The sequence below is a fragment of the Chiloscyllium plagiosum genome, unplaced genomic scaffold, assembly GCF_037043375.1.
Source record: "Chiloscyllium plagiosum isolate Xiang-an unplaced genomic scaffold, Cpla_swu_hap1 HiC_scaffold_25, whole genome shotgun sequence".
Taxonomy (NCBI): Eukaryota; Metazoa; Chordata; class Chondrichthyes; order Orectolobiformes; family Hemiscylliidae; genus Chiloscyllium; species Chiloscyllium plagiosum.
The window spans coordinates 33,558,455-33,576,466 of NW_028270163.1; the positions used below are offsets into that span (position 1 = coordinate 33,558,455).

The window sequence follows — 18,012 nt, forward strand, 5'->3', positions numbered from 1 at the left end:
TGAAAAGTATCTTTATTATAGTTTTACTAAATCTTGACTGTAAGTTTAAACTTCTAAAACATAAATAGATTTTTAAAAAAAGGTTTATTTTAACTTGGTTCTGAAAGCCCTTTTTTTAGTAAAACAAAATCCTTTTACTTTGGAGAAACTATAAAGCTTTTTGATTAGCTTTTCTTCTTTCCTCCTATTCACTTGGAATTTTAAGATATTGTTTCATAAATCGTTAGATATAACTGAAGTGAATCAAAACTATTTCTTTAAGCCAGACTAAGGCAATACAGTTATCAAGATTAAAACCAGTACTAATAAGACATAAAGAGTACATATAAGAAGGAAGTCCCAGTGGTCTGTTTGGATCTCATTGGGCCCTGTTGCTTGGGTTCTTTGTTGCTGAATTGAAGTAGTTAATGCTTGAAGACTGGTCTAGCACATAGTCCTAGAAATGTACAGCATGGAAACAGACCCTTTGGTCCAACTTGTTCATGCCAACCAGTTATCCCAACCCAATCTAGTCCCACCTGCCAGCACCTGGCCCATTTCCCTCCAACTCTTGTATTCATATACCCATCCAGATGCCTTCTAAATGTTGCAATTGTACTAGCCTCCACCACTTCCTCTGTGGCAGCTCATTCCATACACGTAACACCCTCTGTGTGAAAACAATGCCCCTTAGGTCTCTTTTATATTTTTCCTTCTCACCCTAAATCTATGCCCTCTCCTTCTGGACTCCCCTACCCCAGGAGAAAGTGAGGACTGCAGATGCTGGAGATCAGAGCTGAAAATGTGTTGCTGGAAAAGCACAGCAGGTCAGGCAGCATCCAAGGAACAGGAGAATCGACGTTTCGGGCATGAGCCCTTCTTCAGCTCCCCTACCCCAGGGAAAAGACTTTGTCCATTTACCCTATTCATGCCCCTCATGATTTTATAAACCTGTATAAGGTCACCCCTCAGCCTCCGAGGCTCAAAGGAAAACAGCCCCAGCCTATTCAGCCTCTCCCTGTAGCTCAAATCCTCCAACCCTGTAAAAACATGATGGCGTCTAAAGTTGAATGGTTGGGTGGTCACTTCTTCAAGTGAATTAAGCTAAATAGCACACAATGTTTAAAAAGAGAAGATTTGTCAATTCTAGCTGCTAAATTACTTTACAACACGCCACTTTAACAGTGCAAAGGTTTTTGCACTCTCCCCTCCCCCCTCCCTCTTTGTTAAGATGGTTTAACATTAAATGTATCTTTCGAGATAGCAAACTGCCTAGAAGAATTGAATCATGTTCGATAATGTACATGCTATCTTGAACTATGGCAGTCTGTCTGGTGAAGACCATCCTGCAGGGGTGTTAGGCCACTTATCATTTTTTATGTAGTGATAGTAACTAAATTATGGTATATTTCTAAGTCCAAATGTTGTGTTATTTGGAAGGGAACTTGTGGGTAGCAGTGTTCCCATCCTCCCAGTTGCCATTTGTGCCCTTCATAACAGTGGAGGTCACAGGTTTAGAAGTTACTGGTGTAAAAGCCTTGACAATTGGTTGCAGTGCGTCTTGTCGACTGTACATACTTTAGTCATTGTGTGTTTGTGATGGAGCAAATGAATGTTAAGCCAATGAAATGGGCTTTTTTTTGTTGTTGTTAGAGCAGAGTTCACTTTGTCAAGTAAATGATCCCAACACCCCAAGCTTTCGGTTGTTGGTCATGTGTTTTGCAGTGAATCACTTGCTGGAGAATATCTAACTTCTGTCTTGGTCTTGTAAACTTTTATACTGTTAAGTTTCTTGACAAAGAAAATCTCTGCCTTTTGAAGCTGGGGTCTAGAAAATACTAATGTTGTTGAATCTCAAGATGTATTCATTAAAGTCTCTTTTATTACTGGGTACTTGTGTGACATATGCCATGATTGAATGTTATCCAGATCTCTGCATCTGGATTGCTTTAGTATCTGAGGAGTTGAATGGAATGGAGCTCCATGCTACCATCAGTAAACATCCTCACTTTTGATCTAATGATGGCTGGGAATGCGTAGGATATTACTTTATAGGAACTTCAATGAATTCAGGCATGTTCCATTATGTTCAGTATAGTTTCTCTCCTGATTCCCATTCAGTTCAATTTTGCTCAAACTCCTTAATGGCACACTCCGTCAAATGCTAACTTGGTATCAAGGGCAGTCACTCTCACTTCACTGCAGGACTTTGGCCGTTTCTGTTTGTCTTGTCACTTGTTTGCAAATGTGCACTAACTACAATAGCCTCTTTCATTCTACTGGTTCTTATATAGTGTTCAGTGAATGACTGACTTTGTTTGTTTGTTTGTTTGTTTGTTTAGTAATTGTCAATATGACAGCAGCATGAGCTGATTATGAGAAAAACAATCAAACTCTACGATTTAACAATAAAACAAAATAAACTACCATGCACTGAATATAACATTTTGGACCTCTTTAAACCGTGTAGAACAATGATTAACTGCATTGTTTCTTTATCTGGCCCTTTTTGAATACAGTAGGGTTACGTTGCAGATTCCAAATCAAACAAATTAGTTCAGGTTTTTCATAAGACATGTTAGCATTTAGAAATGGGAAAGTAGTAGTTATAGGGCAGTGTATTGTTCTTCCTGTTTGCCCAAAGGTACTAATTTTAACTTTTTCCTTGACTAAATTTGAAGATACAAAATGCCTGAGCTTATTTGTATCTCAATCAATACTCCTGTCTAATACCCAGGATTCACTCTTAGTTTTTGTTTACTTTGGAAGGATATAAAAAAAAACTGATACTTCATATTAGTGGCGTTTTTGGTGCTGACGATTCATTAAAATGTCTTCATGTTGTAAACCTACCTTGTCATTTGGGGGAAGAGAACTGCTTTCTCCTCACAGGCAAGTTGAATTTTCTATTTTTTTCTTTCAAAATATTTAAGAATACACTAAGCACATTCTTAAAATGTGTATGAAACTGCCAAGTAATATTGTAACTGCTGCTTCACAAGAATTACTTGTTTCATATGGTGAGACTTGTATGAAATCTTTATTACCAGCAGCTAAATAAGATATTGGAGATCGAGCTTAGTTATTGTCTGCAACATATGATGTATGTCCCTATGCCATCAAATCTGCTAATGTTGTGCTGGTTAATTTGCTAATTGTGTAGCTAGCCAGTTAAAATAGCATATCATGGAATTATACAGTTACTGAATTCAGCCTCATAATGTTAAGGATAGTAATGTAAACTTTTTTTTGCTTTGTCTGAGAAACAACATCACCTGCAAGTTTCCCTCCAAGTCACTCGCCATTCTGACTTGTAATCATGTGACTGATCCCACGCTACTGAAGGAACAAAATCCTGGCAACCCTACCTAATGGCATTATGGGTTTACCTACAGCCTATGGACTGCAGTGGTTCAAAAAGGCAACTCACTACCACCTTTGAGCAATTTGAAATGGGCAATAAATGCCCAACCAGTGACGCTAGAGTCTCAAGTGAATTTAAAACAAGATTTCTTTTTTGATTTGACAAAGAATTGAGAAGTATGCAGTTTAATTTACTTGCATTATGACATTAATTACTTTGGGTTGTATAACCCTTTTGTTATTGTATAGATCTTAATTTCCTACTACCACTGCAGATACCAAGATTCTCATTTAGAGGAATTTAGATTTGAACTTTTCAAAGGAGACACACTCTCAAAACCCTTCCACTATCTCAAAATCTGTGTCTGCAGTAAAGGTGGATTGTGTATATTTAGAAACACAGCCTACATGCAGTTATCTTGCTGTCAGCAATCAGCTGTACTGTTGAAATACAAAGTGCTGAAAGAAATGTACTTTACAAGCTATTCTGAATAGACTGGAAAACCTGACCATGGCATCCTTAACATTCCTTTTTGAGGTCATTCAAATCAATGTAAGGGATAATGTCAATGCCATTTACACTGAAGAAGTTTTAAGAGTTGATGCAAGCATAGAAATTAACTCATGATATTGTTCTGTGTTACAAATACCAAGTTTTAAGTTTATTGTATTTTTGTTTGACTTTCTAGTTAATTTGAGGTCAAGTGGAGAAATGAAGGGGTTTGTGAGGCTGAAGGGAACAATGGTGGAGTGAAGAAGGCTCCATGGAGGAATCGGGGATATATAAACTAGGCTATGGAGGGAGATTAGATTAGATTAGATTACATTACAGTGTGGAAACAGGCCCTTCAGCCCCAACAAGTCCACACCGCCCCACCGAAGCGCAACCCACCCATACCCCTACATTTACCCCTTACCTAACACTACGGGCAATTTAGCATGGCTAATTCACCTAACCTGCACATCTTTGGACTGTGGGAGGAAACTGATAGGCAGAAATACCCTGGGGATGGGGGGATGGGGAGGACTGCAAGATGGATGAACGTGATTGGGGGCAGAGCTTGAAATCCATTACTGAGGAAGTTAATTCTTAGCTTAAGTTTAAAGAATAGGGTTGGTACATTCATTATATGTGTTGTAATGAACCCTGTGTTAATTGTCAGCTTTAAATCTGGGTTGAGATTCAATATACAATAAAAGGGGCAGTACCTGTTTATAGCTTGGCATTTTGCACTGGCTGAGATCTCACCAGTTTGAGGAAGGTGTGTTTAGGGTCTAGTCTTTTATGTACATGTAAGTTTCCTGTTTTTTCTTGGGAGTTGCAAGAAAACGCCTCTTATGTCTGTTGTCTTGTGGTGTCCAGGAAATTAATACTTTGGTGTATTGTTGTTTTATGTTTAATGTAAAATTTATTTGAGACTAATGGATGCTTCTGCTTGAGTCCAATAGCTATTATGTGTACAGAAATACAGACAATATTGTTACTTTATGACTTTATCTAATAAGTGAATTAGCAAGAATGAAAATATAATACTCAAAATTCTGAGACACATCCTTTTGGAGAAAAACATTTGATGACTTCTTTCATGCAGTCAATTTAAAATAATTGGATTTTCATTGTGCATGTGAATGGTCACAACTGAATTGCACTGTATTGTACCATTTACAAAGTTTTAACAAATATATTTTTGGAACTATCTATGCCTCAAACCATTGCACCTGATAGCATATTTAACAAATTGATCATCTCATTCAATAATTGTCCAATCCCACTTCCAACCAGTGGCATGACAGCTCTTGCAAAATTTAGAGTACGCAATAGGTCAGTCAGTATTTGAGTTTAACTTTTTTTTTGTTGGTACAACTAACTGGTTTGACAATGCTTGAAGAAGCTGTGTGAACTGCAGGGACCTCTAATTCCTCAGTGTAATTGCTCATTTGAAAACTTGTTTTATTTATAAGGTATCACTTTGCAGAATGCTTCAAGATAATTTTGATGAACTTCTTACTCGGAAGGAACAGGAATGGAAGGACCTTCAGATACAACGTGTTCAGTCACTACATACTGCACTTCAAGATTCACAAAGAAAACTCAAAGAACAGCAAGAAAAGTTTAACATACTGAAAGAGGACTTCATGTTCAACCTAAAGGTACTGGAGGAACGAGACCGAGATTTGGAACGGTATGATGCCATATTTGCTCGACTGAAGGTTACCGAAAGCTGCAAACAGGCAGAGATCAGTGATCTGCAAATTCAGATTGCCAAGATGCAAGAACTTGTGACTAAGGAAACAAAGACTCGGGATGAAGTGCAGTTTCAGTACCAACAGGCGCTGAAAGCACGTCAACTAGAAATAGACAAAATGCGCAGGTATGGTCAGGTCAAGGAATATTTTGCATAAGAATGCCTGCAGTTTCTGTCAATTGCAAGCAAGTTATGTTGGCAATGCTATGGTTCATCAGCTTCTATGTCCCTTCTGTTTTAAACCTGCAATGCCACATGATCTTTCTTATATTGTAACGTTACCAGCTCACTTGGCAAGTTGCAAAGGACCACTGAAAGTAATTGTGAATAGATGGTCATTAATCACCCACTTTAACTGAGATTGGAACCTTTGTGATTCTGCAGCATGATTTTTATATAAGCCTAGTCTATGTACACCTTTACCTAATGTTAAGGATGCTTCAGAACTGCAACATAAATTCACTACTGCAATTTTAAAGGGAGATGTGAATAACAGACTGCATCTAATGATGCAGAAAGCAACAATAATGAATTATTGTATTTTTCTATGTTTGAAGCACTTTTTTTATTGTAGTTTGAATTTTCAAATCATGTCAGATTTAGCTAAGTAGATGAATTTAATGAAGGAAACTATTTTATTTTCAATCCGGTGTATTATCAACCTTTTTCTATTAGCAAAGGTATTGCCTGCTTCCTGGGGTTGAGTTACAAGAACACCTGTTCTTCTCCATCACATAACAACTGACCTTCATTCTCGATTTAGCTTTATAGTCTGTTCAACACAATCAGCCCAATAAAGAGGCGAGGAGATGACCCAGTGGTATTATTATAGACTATCCAGAAACCCAGCTAATGTTCTGGGGATGACAGATGGTTGAATTTGAACTCAAATTCCTAATTCCAGATTTTTATTAATGATGACCATGAGACTTGTTGGGGTTCATTAATGTCCTTTCGGGGAAGGAACTGCACCTGCAGTGATTGTAACAAGTTCCCTGATTGGGGCTTCTGGCTGACATAAAGGTTGAGGTCAGGGATGCTGACATTGTGGTGCCTAACGCTTTGAGGTGGTACTATAGTTAAGGACGGTCCCTTTGTAAGTAAAAGGTGACTTGCTGATGGGATTCCAGCCTCTGTAGAATTATTTCACCACCCTTTCCTGGTCTGGCCTACAAGTGACTCAGACCCACAGGAATGTGGTTGACTCTTAACTCCTCTCTGGGCAATAATGCAAGCTCAGCCAGCAACACACTCATGCTGTGAATTTTTTTATATTTGAAAAGCCTAATCTTATCCTTCGTAGAGGACCAAGTGAATGTATTTATGTTAAGTGTTACCAAGTGTAAATAAAATCCCCCTACCATTATTTTGGGTTATTGAGGATTGAATAATAACTCAGCCAAACCAACCCATTTGAGCATATGTTCTGCATTTTGGCTGAGCAAATAGCTGGAAAGATTCAGATATTGGGTGCCTTTTTACTTGTCTGCATGCCAGCAGTTCTAGTCTTGAATTCCTGATTATGGGCAATAGTTTGCACGAGCTGTCTTTTAAACCTTCCAATGATAAAATTTTGAAGTCATTTTGCCTAATATGCATTATATGTTACCAACTGTATAACTGTTCTTAAATGTGTTTTGCATAAGATTTTAGAAATTATGCTGTCTTTAGCATCATGAATAATATGTTCTAATACTAAAAGAAACTTCACTCTAATTTTGTGATTTTAATTGCTGATTTGTAAATATGTCAAAATGCAGTTCAAAAGACTCCAAGATTGATGAGCAACATGAAGAGTATCAGAAACTAAAACAAAATCTTGAGCGCAAAGTCCAAGAAGTGGAGGGACAACTTACTTTACAAAAGCAGGTGTGGCAAGTAATATTTTCAATTTAGCCTTAATTCAAAATTGCAATACATTTTGCTCGCAACACTGTATGATGTCTTAGAAACTTAAATACTACCAAGAAATATTTTCAATATTGTGGCAGGGTCACTTACCTTTTTAATTTTTTTTAATTCCATATTGAATTTCAAAGAAGAATCCACATCTTCTTACTTTACCATTTACTGAAGGTGTGACTTTTGAATTGAAATGAACTGGATAAAATATTTCAAATAGAGCAAACTATAATATGCTTACTTTGAGCACTACCTGGCGTTTAAAACTTGAACACACTGATGACTTAGACCACATTAGAAATCAGAAGTAGAATTTATTTGACCAGCATGGATGAAAAGCTAATTCATTGCTTCCATCCAAAAAGTTTAAGTGCAGTTGTTAATTTCATGATCCCAGCTGATGGTAATACTAACCAAATTAGATCCCAGAGTGAAATCTTGACTGACTAAAGGATTTATTTTAGCAATTTGATGGTCAGCCACTTGTTCACATGGGGCTGTTAATGTACATTTAAAAGAAGAATATAATTTATTGTACAAAGGCAGGGGAGGGAGAAATCACAGCTTGTATATAGGACAATTGTGAAACTTTTATCATAAACAATAAAAAGATTCAACCTTTTGTTCCCAGCTATATCTTGTGCAGAACTTAACCCCATCGAAAAATTACTCCCCCCCCCCCCCCCCCCCCCCACTATAAAATTTCTTATGCAATTGACAAGTTTGCAAACATTTCATTTTGGTGACTTTCTGCATATCAAGATGTGAGTTTTGTTTTCCCTTTCTCCCCAACATACACAGACAGGCTAACTCTCAATGAATTTTCTCACTGCTTTAATTGTGTTGAGGCCATTTAAACAGTGTATCTGCTGGTCTGAACTTTCCCTCTGACCCCTTTTTATTTATGATGTGAAAACTTTACATTGTAAATACCTGAGCAAAAACCATCATAGTTGCCTTGGTAATCATTTACCTTAAGTCATGTGTTTTCTTGGATAGGCTGTTCTTGACCTAATGTTTAAAAGGTGAGTTGATGATCCTTTGTTTTATTTAAAACAAAACTAGTTACCTTCACAGAAGTAAGCCTAAAACCCCATTTTAATGCTACTGTAGAATCCTAGTTCCCAAACAATACAATATACTACAAACCCATATTATTGTATCAAATATTTGGATCCTTTGTTTAATTTTAAGCAGTCAAACCTGTGCAGCTTACTCGCACTAGACCATGGAAGGCTTCGTGTTGCTTGTCCAGAGCCATTGGCGTGTTGACTTGTGACGTTATTAGGAGTGACCCTGTTTAATAAGATCATCAGGTTCTGTTAGTGAGGTGAATTTTTTTTATTGGGCATCGGATTTGGAGTGTGGAAGAATTGTCTAGTTAGGCCTTGAATTACTTAGTCAGTACAAAGGATTGATTTGCTTGTCAAACATGTTTGGCGCCTGCGATCTGGGGCCATTTTTGACCTCCGATGACATGTTTTATACCTGTACCTCCCATGCAGGTTATTTTTTCTGGCATGCTTTACAACAGTTGTTCCACTTCAAATAATGATTTGAATATGAAATGTTTGTATGCTCTGTGAATGTCATCTCTTTTGGATGTTTTTTTTTTCTTGTTGTTTTTTAAAAAAAAAACTGAACAGCAGTGGCTCTCACGCAGTAGATAGCATGTACTGCAGTGCCTTCTCAGTAGTAACGTGATGAGCTGCAGAGCTAAGGTATTATATCTCTCAAGTCTCTTGCAGCTATTTGGTGAAGTGAACTATTCATTTTGTGTGGCATTTGTGCATTGTAATGATTCATACATTTTAATTGTCTAAAGTTTCGACTTGGGATAGAAGGGGAATTAAAACTAGCTAAAATTGTCGCTGAAAATTTGTACAGCATAAGACGCGTACTACCAACCATGACATCTAATAGGATAAATTGTCATCTTTTGCCTTTAATTTCTATCTAAACAGTTAAATTAAATGTTCCAAATTTAATGGCAAGTAATTTACAGATCAGTGACTTAACATACGTGCTTGAGGGGAATTAAACTATGCAACTTCATCAAAGGAAAAACTTGCTTTTATTCACGTCTTTCACATTCTCCGGATATCCCAAAGCACTTCATTGACGATGAATCAATGATTCAACGTCCAGGTATAGACAGGATAGATCGAGTGAATCCTTAGAGTATAAAGGAAGTAGGAGTATATTTAAGAGGAAATCAAGAGGGCAAAACGGGGAATTAAGGAGAATCCAAAGGGTTTTTACAAATATATTCAGGACAAAAGGGTAACTAGGGAGAGAATCGGGCCCCTCAGCGGTCACCAAGGCGGCCTTTGTTTGGAGCCACAGAAAATGGGGGAGATACAAAATGAATATTTTGCATCAGTACTTACTATGGAAAAGGATATGGAAGATATAGATTGTAGGGAAATAGATGGTGGCATCTTGCAAAATGTCCAGATTATAGAGGAGGAAGTGCTGGATGTCTTGAAACAGTTAAAAGGTGGATAAATCCCCAGGACCTGATCAGGTGTACCCGAGAACTCTGTAGGAAGCTAGAAAAGTGATTGCTGGGCCTCTTGCTGAGATATTTGTATCGTTGATAGTCACAGGTGAGGTGCCAGAAGACTGGAGGTTGGCAAACATGGTGCCACTATTTAAGAAAGGTGGTAAAGATAAGCCAGAGAACTATAGACTGGTTAGCCTGACCTCTGTGGTGGGCAAGTTGTTGGAGGGAATTCTGAGGGACCGAATGTACATGTACTTGGAAAGGAAAGGACTGCTTCAGGATAGTCAACATGGCTTTGTGTGGGAAATCATGTCTCACAAACTTGATTGAGTTTTTTTTTGAAGAAGTAACAAAGAAGATTGATGGCAGAGCAGTAAATGTGATCTATATGGACTGACAAGGCGTTTGACAAGGTCATGGGAGACTGATTTAGCAAGGTTAGATCTTATGGAATACAGGGAGAACTAGCCATTTGGATACAGAACTGGCTCAAAGGTAGAAGACGAGGGTGATGGTGGAGAGTTGTTTTTCAGACTGGAGGCCTGTGACCAGTGGAGTGCCACAAGGATCGGTGCTGGGCCCTCTACTTTTTTCTCATTTACATAAATGATTTGGATGCGAGCACAAGAGGTACAGTTAGCAAGTTTGCAGATGACACAAATTGGAGGTGTAGTGGACAGCAAAGAGGGTTTCCTCAGATTACAACAGGATCTGGACCAGATGAGCCAATGGGCAGATGGAGCTTAATTCGGATAAATGTGAGGTGCTGCATTTTGGGAAAACAAATCTTAGGACGACTTATACACTTAATGGTAAGGTCCTAGGGAGTGTTGCTGAACAAAGACCTTGGAGTGCAGGTTCATAGCACCTTGAAAGTGGAGTCGCAGATAGGTAGGATAGTGAAGGTGTTTGGTATGCTTTCCTTTATTGGTCAGAGTATTGAGTACAGGAGTTAGGAGGTCATGTGGCTGTACAAAACATTGGTTAGGCCACTGTTGGAATATTGCATGCGATTCTGGTCTCCTTCCTATCGGAAAGATGTTGTGAAACTTGAAAGGGTTCAGAAAAGATTTAGAAGGATGTTGCCAGGGTTGGAGGATTTGAGCTACAGGAAGAGGCTGAACAGGCTGGGGCTGTTTTCCCTGGAGTGCCGGAGGCTGAGGGGTGATCTTATGGAGGTTTACAAAATTATTGGGGCCAGGGAGTCCAGAACTTGAGGGCATAGTTTTAGGGTGAGAGGGGAAAGATATAAAAGAGACCTAAGGGGCAACTTTTTCACACAGAGGGCATGGAATGAGCTGCCAGAGGAAGTGGTGGAGGCTGGTACACTTGCAACATTTAAGAGGCATTTGGATGGATATATGAATAGGAAGGGTTTGGAGGGATATGGGCCGGGTGCTGGCAGGTGGGACTAGATTGGGTTGGGATGTCTGGTTGGCATGGACAGGTTGGACCGAATGGTCTGTTTCCATGCTGTACTTCTCTATGACTAAGTCTTTTCTGTCATTTGATAAGATTGTGTTGATCTTTGTTTCAAATTTCACCTTCCCATTTATCCCCGATTAACCTCTGTTTTCCTTGTCTAGCAAGAATCTATCTACCTCTAAATTTAAAGTATTTAATCACCCACCTCCTCCCCCTTTTCTGAGGCAGAAAGTTCCAAAGCTGCACAACCTTCGGAGAGAGAAATTAGAGTTAGAGATGTACAGCACAGAACCACCCTTCTTTCATCCATGCCTACTAGATATTCTATATTAATCTAATCCCTTTTGGCCCATATCCCTCAACCCTTTCTATTTGTCTAACCATCCAGATGCCTTTTAAAAGTTGTGATTATAACTGCCTCCACTACTTCCTCTGGCAGCTCATTCCATACATGCATCACCCTCTGCATGAAAAAGCCGCCCCTAGAGTCCCTTTTAAATCTTTACCCTCTTACCATAAATCTATGGAGTTTAATATAGATAAAATGTAAATGCATTTTGGGAAAGCAAATCTTAGCAGGACTTAGACACATAATGGTAAGGTCCTGGGGAGTGTTGCTGAACAAAGAGACTTTGGAGTGCAGGTTCATAGTTCCTTGAAAGTGGAGTTGCAGGTCAATAGGAAAATGAAGGAGATGTTTGATATGCTTTCCTTTATTGGTCAGAGCATTGACTATAGGAGTTGGGAGGTCATGTTGCAGCTGTGGGTAAATAGTTTGAAATTCTTTCCCAAGAGGCATTGCTGTTTGGGTCATTTGAGCTTATTCTAGTGTAAGTTGAACAGACTTTGATAGACAAAGGAGTTGCGGGTCATGTGGGACAGACCTGACAACCGAGTTAAGATCAGTTCAAGATCCGCCATGATTTTATCAAACAATGGAACAAGCTTAAAGGGCTGAATGGCCCAATCCTCTTCCTCAGGCGTAATACTCCTAATGTACTGCTTATAAAAACAAAATGTATGGATGTTGCAAATCTGAGATGATTTTGTTTTCAATATTAACTGTTTTGAAGCATTTACAGCAGCAAGGAAAAGGGGAAGCAGGAAAGAGGAAGATTTGTGTTATGGTGCCAGATAGGAAAGATGGTGCATGGCAAAAGGAGATGGCAACAAAATCCGGCCGAGAAAGGATAAAATGTCCAAATGATGAGTGGTGGTTATAACCTAAAATGGTTCAACTCAATGGCCAGAACAATTTATTCCAGTTGCAGAAAAAAAGTACCTATTTACCTGCTATTTATGGCCATTCTTCTAATGCTGGCTGCTCCCTGAAACCTCCATCATGGAGAATTGGGCAGACTTTAATGCACCACAGGCAAAGCCCAGCCCTTCATGACACCAGAGGAGCAAGGAACAGCCCTTAAGAGCAGCAACAGATGTCATGAGGATTCAAACTACAAATTCAGTTCAATTAAAATTCTCTAGCATCTTTTAGGTATTGCATAACTTTCTTTTTTTTTCCTAAAGTATTTTTTAAAAAAAGGTAAGACAGCCTGTCGAGACATGTTATGATACACCTCTAAAGCAGGTGGAACTTGAATGCAGTTGGATAGAAAACTGGCTAACCGGTCGAAGTCAGAGAGTGGTGGTAGATGGTAAATATTCAGCCTGGAGCCCAGTTAAAAGTGAAGTTCCGCAGGGATCGGTTCTGGGTCCTCTGGTGTTTGTAATTTTTATTAATGACTTGGAAGAGGGAGTCGAAGAGTGGGTCAGTAAATTTGCAGATGATACGAAGATTGGTGGAGTTGTGGATAGTGAGGAGGGCTGTTGTCGGCTGCAAAGGGACTTGGATATGATGCAGAGCTGGGCTGAGGAGTGGCAGATGGAGTTCAACCCTGTCAAGTGTGAGGTCCATTTTGGAAGGACAAATAAGAATGCAGAATACAGGGTTAATGGTAGGGTTCTTAGTAAGGTGGAGGAGCAGAGGGATCTTGGGATCTATGTTCATAGATCTTTGAAAGTTGCCACTCAGGTGGATAGAGCTTGTAAGAAGGCCTATGGTGTATTAGCGTTCATTAGCAGAGGGATTGAATTCAAGAGTCGTGAAGTGATGTTGCAGATGTACAGGACCTTGGTTAGGCCACATTTGGAGTACTGTGTGCAGTTCTGGTCGCCTCACTTTAGGAAAGATGTGGAAGCTTTGGAGAGGGTGCAGAGAAGATTTACCAGGATGTTGCCTGGAATGGAGAATAGGTCGTACGAGGATAGGTTGAGAGTGCTAGGCCTTTTCTCATTGGAACGGCAAAGGATGAGGGGTGACTTGATAGAGGTTTATAAGATGATCAGAGGAATAGATAGAGTAGACAGAAACTTTTTCCCTGGGTACAACAGAGTGTTACAAGGGGACATAAATTTAAGGTGAAGGGTGGAAGGTATAGGGGAGATGTCAGGGGTAGGTTGTTTACCCAGAGAGTGGTGGTGGCATGGAATGCGCTGCCTGTGGGAGTGGCAGTGTCAGAATCATTGGCGACCTTTAAGCGGCAATTGGATAGGTACATGGATGGGTGCTTAAGCTAGGACAACTGTATGGCACAACGACATGGGCCGAAGGGCCTGTTCTGTGCTGTATTTTTCTATGTTCTATGTATTTAATGACATTATTTACTAATTATATGTAATTTAGTTTTTCTTGTTTTGACATTCGCTATATACTTAATTCTTAATGAATGAATGAATGAATGAATGAAGTGAGGGAGTTAGAGGATAGGTGGGCATCTAGCTAGCGTAGTAAGTGGCTGAGGGAGTAGGTTTGATCAGGCAAGAGCCGGGTTGGGGGGAGTTGGGTCGTGAGGTCAGGTGGAGATTTGGTGGCATTGACTATTGAAGGCAGGGTGGATTCTGGTTGGTTGGGGTGGGGTGTCAAGGGAGGCTTGATGTAGGGTGGAGGATGTCAAGTCGGATTTGAGGAAGGGACAGAACTGGTGGTCAGTGGTGAGTTCAGGAGAATGGACAATTTTTATAGTTTATCTAAGATTTAGAGCAGGTTTTCATCCCTCTAATTCTCCTGTGTAACTATTCAAGCAAATGAGTCAATTCTGCGAAGACTCCAACTCAACTCAAGAGTTGGAGACCTTATTGGTAAGTTACAGACAAACTATAATGTCCTATTGGAAGCTTAAACTTCCCCAGTAGTTACTGCTTTGTTGGGTATATTGGCCCCAACACATATACATGGCCCCAACACATCTCCTGTCTAAGCTACTGCAATGACTACCTTCCTGTTGGAAGATCTAGTTTATTATTGAGCTGGAAGATTACAAAGTTCTTTGAGTTACACTAAAACAATAGAAGAAGGTGTGGATAGACAGCAGACTGTGTGCCTTAGAAAATTAAAGGCACCACAGTCAGGATTATGCTTGCAATTGAATATGAATGTTCTGCAAAGCAGTCTGCAGACTCATTTGGCCTCCCCTATACCAGAGTGATTACTTATATGCTACATCATGAGCAGTGAATACAATACAGCATACTAAATTGAAAGAGTGTTAGTAAATTACTGTTTCACTTGTAAGTGTTTTTAACCCTGAATAGTTGCAGGTGTTTTATTTCCACACTTGCACCTGTCTCCAGCATCCACAGTCCTTTTTGCTTCTAATTGTTTTATATTTTGTTCCTATCACTGCTGAAAATAGAGTATATCTCTTGGGAAGACAATAAATTAAAAATGTTTTTACTTTACATTTCTGTGTATTATGAACACAAATGTAATGGTTTTGGTGATAATTGAAGAGTGGAACAGAATACTGTGGAAGGATTGGTCACTTCATAATATTGAAAGTGGAGGGGGGTGATGATTTATTTGGTAGTGACTTTCTGTTGAAAGTAGTAGAAATGGCAGAGGTTGATTTGTTGAAAGTGGAAGTTAATGTATTGTCCTCAAGCCATTCTTTCCAACACATCTTTGTATCATTAGCAAATTTGGCTTCAGTACATGGTGTCTGTTTAGCAAGCAAAGTCACCAACACCAGCTGTAGCTCTCCTTATTTTCAAATGCCCCGCCATTTCTGTTTGACAGCATTGTCACCTGCTGTTGTGTTCCCAAGAGGGCTGCAGTCCTCTGGACTACCTGTGTGATTACTGCTCACTCTTCCTACCCATTGTGATGAGCTTCTTGTGCCTGTTCCTCAGTGAGCAAGTCTCTGTGTTGTTCAAACTTCCATCAGGTCCAGTTAATTCCTTGGGCCATACATGATCGGTCTGCACCTGACAACACATGCAGCCCATGCAACCAATTTTCACCCATGAAAGTCATGCCATGTCCCTTTAACTGAGTGCTTAGTAAAATTGTTAACAGTTTTGATTGGTCGTCTTAGATCATGTAAGATCCTACTGCCACACTACCTCAACCTGAAACTGGCCAAACCTGAAACTAGCCAGTGCTAATTTTTAACCTTATTCCAGTTTTGCTTCTAGTGGATCTCCATGTTCAGCAGTTGGTGCCTGAAATGAAAACTATTCTATTTTCTACAGCATAGGAACCATAATTTTCTAGTCCTCTTTTCTTCTGAAGAAGACTCAAAACACTAACTCTTTTTCTTCACAAATGCTGTCAGATCTTCTGAGTTTCTCCAGCACTGTTTTCATTTCACCTCTCCAGCATCCACAGTCCTATTTTTTTTTTTTTTGCTTCTAATTGTTTTATATTTTGTTTCACTGCTGAAAATAGAGTATATCTCTTGGGAACACAATAAATTAAAAATGCTTTAACATTACATTTCTGTGTACTATGAACACAAATTTGGTATGTAAAGAATCCGGCAATGAATTATTTAATGTAGCACTGGTGTACATATAGAGTTGGATTTAGTAGATTTTACTAATTCAGTTGATGTAAATATTTCCTTGAATACCTTGTCCAAAGTAAAATTTCAAATTTATTGTTAAGGTAAATTAAGAAATACTAATGACCAAAATCTGTTTGATACATACAGCACTATTTGAGGATGTACAATTTTTGAAGAGTGTAAGCAAAGTTTACCTTTGTCATTCATTATTATACAGCACAGAAACAGACCCTTTGGACCAACCAGTCCACACCGACCATAATCCTAAACTAAACTAAACTAGTCTCGCCTGCCTGGTCCATATACCTCCAATCCTTTCATATTAATGTGCTTATCCAAATGTCTTTTAAACATTATGAATGTACACACATTCACCACTTCGTCAGGAAGTTCATTTTCGCATGCGAACCACCCTCTATTTTTTTTAAAAAAATTGCTCCATATGTTTTTTTAAAATCTCTCTCCTCTCACTTCTCGCCTTTAAAAATCTGCTTCCTACTCTTGAAATCCCCATCACAGGGAAAAGACAACTACCAATAACTCTATCTGTACCACTCATTATTTTGTAAATTTTTATAAAGTCGCCTTTATGAAATAGTTTAATCTTCATTAAAATGTACCACCTTTAAAGCTTGATTCAACTATTTGTCTTCTGAACTGGGTTTTGAAACTCTATGAATGTACCCTAAGGGTAATTCGATAATATTTACCCTTTTGATGAATAAACCTTTTGATTCCCAACTTTGAGTTAATTTGCAGATTTTATTAAATCAGAAAATGCATCTTTACTTGTCTTTTACAACTAAAGTTTTCATTATTTTAAAAAATGTATTCACTCATCTCCAAGTATTTGTGTCACATTGAGCCAAATTAACATAGATTGCCCATTAATTTACTTTTACAACATTTGCAACTAAACAAACCTCATTTCAGGGGTACCCTAACAGAATAATGGTCCTTTCACTGTTGCTACAAAAAATACTTTATTCAATGCATAGTGCAGAGCTTTGTCTCATTGAGGTCAGCCTGATTGGGACTGACTTTTGTTTTCGTGCATGAGTGGTCATTTTATGGTAAGGTCGCTTCAGTGGAGACAATATTAAAACAGTTTGTAATGCAGGACATTTAGTACAAGAATTTGAGGGATGGCCTTGGGAATTCAGAAATGGTTCACACCCCTGCCAATTGCATATTCAATAGAAATGGAGATTGTGCAATGGATAATAGACAATTACTTGATAAGTGAGCTATAACAATCTATCACATGGGATTATGTGGGTATTGAGACATTGGTAAACATTGGCCTAAATGTGCTGTCTGTCTGTTTTTCTTTTCACTAGAACTGAGGCAGCTGGAGATGGGAAAAAGTTTTGGCAACATGATTCCTCAGCCAATGGCCATTTTTACACAGTGAAGCAGAGAAAAAAATAGATTATATGACACACAGGACCTTTCAGCCCATATGTATGTGTCAGCCAATAAAGGGCTATCCCTAGTTCATAACTTTGCAGTTCTTAATTAAATTCCATTTGCTGCTATTTTGTCCATTGACGTCATTCTATTGTCTAAGCTTTCTTCATCAACTGCACTTTTTTTTTGTATCCTCTGCCAGCTTCTTTCACAACATCTGCATGGTAAGTCGAAATCATTGCTCAGTGTCATGAAAAGCAAAGGGCTTTGTTCTGAGCCCTAGAGAATACTACTGAGACGGCTTTCCTGTGAAACGAATACTGGCTGAGCATTACAC

At 38.8% G+C, this 18,012-nt stretch overlaps 1 protein-coding gene across 6 annotated transcripts in view; it reads left to right on the forward strand.

Annotated features, from left to right (window-relative positions):
- Positions 1-18,012, forward strand: part of ccdc57 (coiled-coil domain containing 57) — a 188,458-nt gene that overhangs the window by 6,354 nt on the left and 164,092 nt on the right. For 4 of the 6 annotated variants that reach the window (XM_088000590.1, XM_043714704.2, XM_043714702.2 and 1 more), the window contains exons 2-3: positions 5,305-5,714; positions 7,349-7,457. In XM_088000590.1, the coding sequence (XP_087856716.1) occupies positions 5,320-5,714; positions 7,349-7,457 (504 nt within the window). In that variant the 5' untranslated portion in view covers positions 5,305-5,319. The remainder of the gene's footprint in view (positions 1-5,304; positions 5,715-7,348; positions 7,458-18,012) is intronic. The other 2 variants (XM_088000591.1, XM_043714705.2) reach the window with 2 other exon arrangements.